Source organism: Lactuca saligna, chromosome 2 (assembly GCF_052625555.1).
Source record: "Lactuca saligna cultivar CGN05327 chromosome 2, ASM5262555v1, whole genome shotgun sequence".
Taxonomy (NCBI): domain Eukaryota; kingdom Viridiplantae; phylum Streptophyta; class Magnoliopsida; order Asterales; family Asteraceae; genus Lactuca; species Lactuca saligna.
Window position 1 is genome coordinate 144528157 of NC_136418.1, and position 9347 is coordinate 144537503.

A 9347-nucleotide genomic window follows, 5' to 3' on the forward strand; every position below is an offset into this window, starting at 1 on the left:
AGTAGGAGGCCATTATTGACCTTGGAGGTGCCATTGTTGCAAGGAAGGAGAAGAGTTAGCCAAGGGAAAGCAAGAAGGAGCCACTTCTGTGGGTTTGGAGTCCAGAGCATCACTTTTGTGGTAATAAATCCGAGTTACCTTCTTGTTTGTTGTTGTTTATCTAGATTTAGGGTTTGTTGAACCCTTTTATGGCAAGATTTGATGTCCTTTTGGTCCCTTATGAGGTTGGAACCATAGATCTGGACCCTTAGAGGTCCAGGGTGTCCCTTTACCCAAGCTTTTTGGGGATCAATGGAGGCTTTGGATTCGAATCCTCATGCCTTAGGTCAAAAACTCCATTATTGAGCTATAGGGTGTGTTATGAGCACCAAGATAGGAGCTTTACGTGATGAATCAGTCGTGGGAGGCCAGAACTATAGTTTTTGGAAGCAGATCTGACCTTAGAAGCGAGTTTGAGTGGTTGCATGGCATGGACTCGCCGAGTCTGTTCATCCGACTCGGCGAGTAGCTTGAAGATTGCCTTGGGACTGCTCAGCGAGTGGTCCAATCGATTCATGGGTAGACTCAGTGAGTCAGGGTGAGTTGGAGAGGGATGACGAGTGGACTAAGTCAAACTTGGACTCGCCGAGTTGTCCTTGAGACTCGGCGAGTTGAGTCGGGGTGGCCCCGCGATTCATTCAGGTGAAACTCGTCGAGTAAAGGGGGGATACTCGACGTGTAGTAAGAGGATTTCAGAGGGTTGGTGAAAACGTCTAGACTCGCCGAGTCGCCATGGTACTCGCCGAGTCCGGTCAGAGTTGACCGTTGACCGTTGACCAGAGTTAACCTGTGTTGACTTCTTATAGATAGTCAACCTTAGAGATATAAAGTGTTAATTAGAAACATATAATGTTATAGGAGGATTAGAGCTCGGAGGATCGAGCACGAGGGATTTCCAGGATTCGTGAGATACCGAGATACGCGAGGTGAGTCTTCTCACTATACTATATTACCTTGAGTAGGTAACCAGAGTTATGTGATAGAGTATTTGTATGCTATGTATGTTATGTGTTATACTGCATTATTTCTATGTGATTTATGTAGTGCATGTTTATCAGAGCTAGAACCTGAGGGTTCACAGAGTTTGGGTGCACGGACCCACAGAGTTATAGCCTCGAGTGGCTAATATGTGTTATATGTGGTATTTTGGGGAACTCACTAAGCCTTGTGCTTACAGTGTTTGATGTTATTGTTTTAGGTACTAGTGACGACCGCGGGAAGGTGCCGGCTTGATCCGTACACACACACTCGGAGTTTTTTTTATTGTGATCTTGGGATTTTGTATTAACCTATATTGGATAATTAATATGGTTGTTTGATGAATATTAATCGAATTATGTTTTATAAGGAAATCGAAAAATTTGTTTTGAAATTTACGGTGTTACAAGGATCATATAATCCTCTGTTCTCAAGATATCATCCGGACAAATACATGGAACACAGTCATTCTTATTGTCTAGCATTTGTTTATTGGATGTATGATAACTTGGTTCACATTATGGGTTCATGTATGGTTTTGAGAATTCGCTAAAGCACGAATACATAAGGTTTGTACAAGGTTATGTAGGTGTGTTATGGATGCACAAAGGTTTGATAGAGATCAAGGAAAAGTTATGTAAACTTCATGGTGATTGGTTTGATGTGAAAGTCTTAAGATCGACTTAGAAGGTTTGAGTGGATAATGGTTTGTTATCTAGGTATGGTTTCAAGTATAGTTGGGAGGTTTACACTTATATATATATATATATATATATATATATATATATATATATATATATATATATATATATATATATATATGTGTGTGTGTATGTGTGTGTGTGTGGTTTGTTATCTAGGGCCCTTCCCCACACCTCACAAGACCTTGTGGGGAACTTATTTTTTATTATATATGTGAATCACAATTATAGTAACACCTGTCAATGTATCTAGCATTTTTATGTTAGCAACAATCATTAACGGAACACACATATGTTTTTAATATCTTTAGGGTTTAATTTAGAAAACCCTTTTATTGTTATTTTTTAGTTTGTGAATGTTAGAAAGAACAAATAAGAGAGTCCATACCAATGAGAATTGATTTTTTGAAAAAAAACTATATAAAAAATCAAATTCAATAATGTGTAAAACTATTAAAATCTTTAAGAAAATAAAAAATTATCATTAATGAGTTCTATTAAATGATCTAAGATCACAGTATACTACATTAAGTTAATTTAAACAATTCGCTAAAAGATTTGTTTGTTGGTTTGATCAAGTTATAAACAAATCCACCTGCAATTGCCCCGATGAGTGGACCAAATATGTACACCCAAATTCCTTTGTAACTATGGAGTACGATGGCTGGTCCAAGGCTTCTTGCTGGATTCATCGATCCTCCGGATATCGGTCTGAATACAAATAAAAAATAGATTCTCTTAAATGAATTTCATATAATTAAAAATCGATTGTACTGATAAAATAAATTCATTAGAGTTAGAAAGTTACCCTGCTACTAAGACGTTTAGTGTTATAGTCATACCAACTACAATCCCTCCATACTTTTTATTCTGCAAATTTAATTTAAAAAATTATGTTCCTGTTATTTTCCATTAAAAGTATTGTATGTCAAAACAACCATTTTAAATCTTAAAGTTGATATGTACATACTTTATTAAGAAATCTACTGAAAAGTCGTTATGTTTAGATCTCATAATTGATTTAGTCATTATCTTTTTTTAGTCAATTAAATTCCAAAAACCGTCAATTGTATTTATTTTGACTAGCTTACCTGGTAAACAGGTCATCTAACTTTCAAAAATTACACTTTTGGCCCAAATTTTAAATTTTATCACAAATTTGGTTCAAAATTTACACTTTTGGCCTAGATTTTAATTTTTTTTAACAAATTTGGTCCAAAATTACACTTTCACCTAGATTTCAGAATTTTGTTACAAATTCATCATAAATTTGATTTTTTACATTTTTTTCCAAAATTTTGTCTCAAATATGTTTTTTTTATAAAATCATATTTATACAAAAAAACATATTTTCACGTAAAAATCCTTATTTTTCTATATTTTTCTATATAAAAACTTTTTTAACATTTTTGTATGCGAAATACCTAATTATAAAAATATGTATTCATTAACTACGTAAATAAATAGAAATATGTTTTTATAAATAAAAAAGTGAATGTAAACATATATTTTGTAATATATATATATATATATATATATATATATATATATATATATATATATATATATATATAACACCTACTTTATAATAAATGCATTTGTATACAAACACATTTTTATCAAGAAAATTTAGACGAACACGTATTTTTATAAAAATGTATGCAAAAATGTTTATATATACACACACACACACACACAAACAAACACATATTTCGTAGTAAACGTATTTTTATATATGTATGTATCGATATGCACACAAATAGGTGTTTTATACATTTCTTTTATAAAAACGTGTGTTGATACATGTTTATAAATGTTTGTTATTTTTTTTTTATAAAAATGTATTTGTATATATTTTTGTAAAACGTGTATTTATATACAAACACGTATTTTATAACAAACATGTTTGTATACAAATGCATTTATTATAAAATAGGTGTTTATAATAAAAATATATACAAATATGTTTTTATAAAAAATTATATACAAAAACCTATGTGTGCATATAAAATATAAATATATACAAATATGTTTACTATGAAATAGGTGTTTGTATACATTAATTTATAAAATACGTGTTTGTATATATTTTTTTTATAAAAAATGGATTTGTATATATTTATGCACTTAATAAATGCCTAATTTTATAAATACGCATTTTGCATACAAAAATATATTTTTTTTAAAAGTTATATAGAAAAAAGAAGATTTTTAATGTGAAAATATGTTTTTTTTTTTGTATAAATATGATTTTATAAAGCAAAAAAAAAAAAACAAACATTTGAAAATAAAAGGATGTAAAAAAACTAAATTTTGATAAATTTGTAGCAAAATTTTGAAACCTAGGCCAAAAGTGTAAACTTTTGATCAAATTTATAATAAAAATTAAAATATGAGCCAAAAGTGTAAATTTTTGATCAAATTTATAATAAAATTTAAAATATGGGCCAAAAGTGTAGTTTTTGAAAGTTTGATGACCTGTTGACCTTGTAAAAGGTTAAATTCATGGTTCTAAATAACGTTAGGCATGACTTGGCGACAATGTCAAGTCTCAAGCTTTGCCGAGCCATAACGTTTGTAACTCATGACATAAGGCACAAATTTTGTATATATTTAATAAGTTTATATATTTTTTCTACTATTATTAATTTTTATATACATATATGACTCAAGACGGTATTTTGTCAAAATTTGGCGTCAGGTACAAGCGTTGGAGACATGGCACGCCATGGCGAAGCCATGACAATCTTTTTAGAACATGGGTTAAATTGAATATAATTTCCGGTTTTTGAGACTTAGTTGACTAAAAAATAAAAACTAAATTGATTTTAAGACCTAAACATAAGGATTTTTTCGTAGATTTTTCTATTTTATTTTTTATAAAGTAGTAAGTAAAATATATAATAAATAATATGAATACAAAAAGCAAGTTAAAACATGTAAAACTTACATGTTTTCTCACTCATTTTGCTTTTTTAATAGATGAAACATGCCATTTCAAAGTTTATATAAATAAGATTTGAATTTGAGACAAGTTTTACTAATGTGTTTAATTCTCAAAGTTTTTTTTAATAAAACATCAAAGACACATACTTTATTTATAAACTACACATTTTGTCCGATCATGAATTTAGCTTTCAGTCTATGAGTTATGTCATATTTCCACAAACACCTTATATCGTTAGATTATAAATCATTTGATCTATAATCACATTATAATATACTAATTAAAAAAAATTATTATGAAAAATGAAAAATATATTAATCCTCTAATTTCAATCCTAGACCTAAATAACTTTAATTTTAAAGGAGAAAAATATTGTTAAAAAAGGAGAGAAAAATTAATTAGTTCGTCCTCGTTTCAAATACAAGTATATGTTTACTTAGAAAAAAGGTTACAAATGATACATACCGCCCTATGATCATTAGTGGCACCCGAAACAATGAACATCATGATGAAAGTAATAATGATCTCGACAACAAACGATTGCATGATTGAGCCAGATGGTCTAGTTCCAAAAAAAGCTTTCGGGTTTATGTCTATAATCAACACCACTGTCCCGCTAGCCAGAGTTGCTCCCAAAATTTGTGATACTATATAAAAGAACACCTACATAATGTGGAACATAAAACATTTGTGGACAAATGTAGAGTTTGAGTTAATTTTCAAAGGTGTGCAAGTGTAAAACTAAACAAGAAAAGTGCATTCGTTCATTACCTCCTTAAAAGGAAACAAACCCAAGAGAGCGAAGGCAATGGTGACAACAGGATTGAAGTGGGCGGATACATGACCAAGGGAGTAAATCATAGCCATGACGATTAGTCCCCATGTTAGACATATTCCAGGAAAAGTGATTGTGCCACCATAAAGCTTATTCACCACTATCGACCCACTACCAGCAAACATAATAATATACATTCCAATAAACTCAGCTAATACCTGTATATGTAACACAACAACTGAGCCAAAAAAGTATATCTAAACACGTAGATGCATTATATTGTTTGTATTCAAGATTATTAAACATACCCTTTGTGTCAAATCAATCAGAGGATTCGAGGAAAGGGCCAAATTAGAACTAAAGACCACATCGCCTTTCTCCACTGCTGAGACATTTGATTCATCAATAATATCACTCGGAAGTTCCATAATCCAAGATAACTTACCCTGTAACTAAACAAATGAGAAAAAAGTTGATAAAGTGAATAAAGGGTTGTTGGTTGATGATGTTTATAGTGAGGCCGAGTCTTATGTTACTTTATTTACCATGATTAGTTTTAACCTATTTTTGGAAACTTAAAAGGCGATTGGCCAATAATGTCGTTGTTTATCATGAAGTCAACATGGCATATTTGTTTTGTGTTTTTTTACAATTGTTATTAATGTGGCATAACTTACAGTTATTTGGAATGAAAAGCTTTTATGATTACCACCAATATCAGAAGTGGCTTGAGTAGCGACTCCCCAGTCCCCACAATCTCCTGATCCTTGATGTTCAATTTAATTTGTATCTCAAGATACGGATTTATTGACAGATGATTAAAAGTTTATGTATTTTGATTGATAATGCAAAATTTTTCCAACCCAAATCAATTAAAATATACATAAATTAATTTAAAAAAATGCAATGCAAGACACCGATCTAAATCGGTCACCCAATCAAAGAGTTTGTTCACATGTTTTCGTTGTATACTTGTATCGGTATCTTTATCTTATGTTTTTCAACTTATAAATTATGCTTAATATTTATTAATAAAAAAAAATATATTTTTTCTCCACAAATAAAGATTAATATTAATATATTTTTTTACTTTTTAGATTTAAAAAATAATAAAAGTTTATTTTTTTTGCAATGAAAATATATTTAACAATCCTGCAAAAAAAGATTATAAGTAATAACATTTTAACAAAAAAATGTTGAGATAATTTAGACTGTTTACTTAATAGGATTCGATTAATTGGTTTGGATTTTTAACCGATTTTGTATCGACCCGACTCAAATCAAGCAATTGAATTTGATCCTTATGATCAGCTCTACCGCCAACTCCAATAGAGCAACCTTTTGGTGTTTCATAGCTCCAATTAACCTTTATTTTTATCACCAACAAAATAACTTTGATGAATAGTAACACGTCATTTTGGTAATATACTTTTAGTTTACACTAAAAATATCAAACTTTATTTTATACATAAATTACTAGATAATTGATATGAATTTTTTAATATATTATTATAATCTAACTGAATGCTTTTAAAACGATCAAAATATTAAATATGATACATCTAAACTTTAGTTATTCACAAAAGATCATGGGCTTTTTTCTTGAAGAACTAACATAATGGGTTTGTTGTTGTTGTTGTTGATGTATTTAAAATTTATTGATTTTATTTTTGCAAACTTCTATAATATAATTTTTTAGAAATTAAGAAATCAGTAACTACATATCATAACTGTTATACTTTAATAATATAAATATATTACTATAAAGATGGAAGGAGTGGAGTAAAAGGGAGAAGAGCAGGTTATACCGTTATATGAGTTTGATCATAAAAAAGAAAAAGATTGATTGACTTGGGGGTTGGAGAGAGAGAATGAGAGAAATATATGGGGATGTGTGGGTCGTCTAACCTGAACAAAGAAAGAAACATGGAAAAAGTGGAAGAAAATAAGGTTGAGTTGGTTGGTTGGACACAAAATTGGTGGGAATATCATTCTCTTCTTCATGGGACTCACGGTACTAGAGGGTTAAATGACAAACACCTTCCACCCTAAGAGTATAATATTTATTTATCAAAATATTAAATATATGTCTTACTTTGATGTTTTTATATTATAGTTAAAGTTAAAATAATGCTAAAAAATTATTATTTCAATGTTATTTTTGTAACAAGGCCGGAACCGTAGTGAGATCAACTCAATTCTAGGCTAATATAGTAATTTATTTGATTTGTTTGGTTAGAGAGGTCAATAAGAAATTGAGGAAAAGAAGACTATGATGGTTCAGACGTGTTTATAAAGACACAACCGAGGGCCACGACAAGGAGGATGTAGGCGGTTATGGTTTATGGTAAAAGGATGAAAGGATGTCCAAAGAAGAAAAGTGAGAAGATAATGTGAGGATGGATTTGAAGGAGTTTTCTATTATCAATGACATGATCTCAAATAAAAGGGTGTGGAAACATATAATTAGTAGATTACAAGTAATCAATTAGTATAAGAATAAACTAAAAACTAGATCTGTGTCCTTTTTTTCTCATTGTTTGTGCTTGATGCTTGATCATGATGACCTTATTACCTGACATTTATAGCCATAAAGTTATTGAATTTATCAAGCTTAGGCCCTTCTCGTTGGCCTAAAACTCTCCCTTAGCTTAGTTTTGGCATTTAATACCTTGCATGCACGTAAAGTTTGCAACTTTACGTGGAATTTGTGTCTTAGGAAGCTAGATCTACAATTTGGAGCTTTAGGGTAGCTTAAAAACGTCTAAATGAAAAATAAATTGAAGGGACTCAACGAGTTGCATGGTCAACTCGACGAGTAATATGAAGATTGGTCATGGTTGGTTTTTGCATGGACTCGGTGAGTCAGCGAGATGACTCGACGAGTCAGTTAGGGTTTTCCCGACATTCGGACACCGCATGGACTCAACGAGTTGTCTGGAAACTCGGCAAGTCAACTAGGGTTTTCGAGATTTCTCAAGTTCTGGAGGGACTCGACGAGTCAGTAGGATACACTCGAAGAGTTAGGTCAACGTGGTATGTTGACCTTAACTGTTGACTTTGACTTTGACCAAGGGTTAACCAATTCGACTTTTGGGGGTATTTTAGTAATTTGGGAATTTATGGAGGTGGATCATTGGTGGATGTAGGTGTTTGAGTTGGAGATGTATTTGGAGGAGTCTGACATTATCATCCCTAGCTACTTGTGTGTAACGCCCGTAGATCTGGGCTAGTCAATTTAGAGATAATAGGGGTCGAAAACGACTTTTCGACAAAAGATTATCTATAATAAATAATCTTAATCAAGTTGTATAATATGTATCAAGGGTTTCGTACATATAAATAACGCTAAAATCCGAGTTATAACGAAGAAGTTATGGCCCGTCGAAGTTTTTCGGTAAAACCGGCACGGCACCGGGAGACGTAAATAGTGAATTTAAGATAGAAAACTTTTTAGAGTTAGGGATCTAAATGAAATTTGTATAATACGTCTCCACCTACGCGTGGATATAAAGAACGTCAAAAACAGAGTTCGTATGCAAAAGTTATGGCATTCCGAAGATTTAGCTTTTAAAAACCCTAAACTAGCTAATTCACGACTTGATAATTATGACGCTCACGAAATTCTGTCATAATTCGGAATCTAGAAGCTGCGAGAGGATAAGATCCAATTCACGACGTAATAATTATGACGCTCATAACATTCTGTCATAATTTGGAATCTAGAAGCTGCGAGAGAATAAGATCCAATTCATGACGTGAGCTTTATGACACTCACGAAGTGAAGTGTCATGGCCACCATCCGAAGCTAGAGACGCAAATGGCAAGTCTGCAGAGTGAATGATGAGATTCACGACGTGAGTGTCATAAAAACTTACTATAAATAGCATGCGAGCCATTCCGAAAA

At 31.5% G+C, this 9347-nt stretch overlaps 1 protein-coding gene across 1 annotated transcript; it reads right to left on the bottom strand.

Moving 5' to 3' along the window:
* Window positions 1-2245: 2245 nt before the first annotated feature.
* Window positions 2246-5880, bottom strand: LOC145029176 (putative aquaporin NIP-type). The gene is made up of 5 exons (XM_078977778.1): window positions 5749-5880; window positions 5437-5658; window positions 5131-5328; window positions 2527-2588; window positions 2246-2429 (listed from the first exon to the last, which is right to left on the bottom strand). Exons 1-5 carry the CDS (start codon window positions 5866-5868, stop codon window positions 2246-2248), a joined length of 786 nt encoding a protein of 261 aa, XP_078833904.1. The 5' UTR covers window positions 5869-5880.
* Window positions 5881-9347: the final 3467 nt, after the last annotated feature.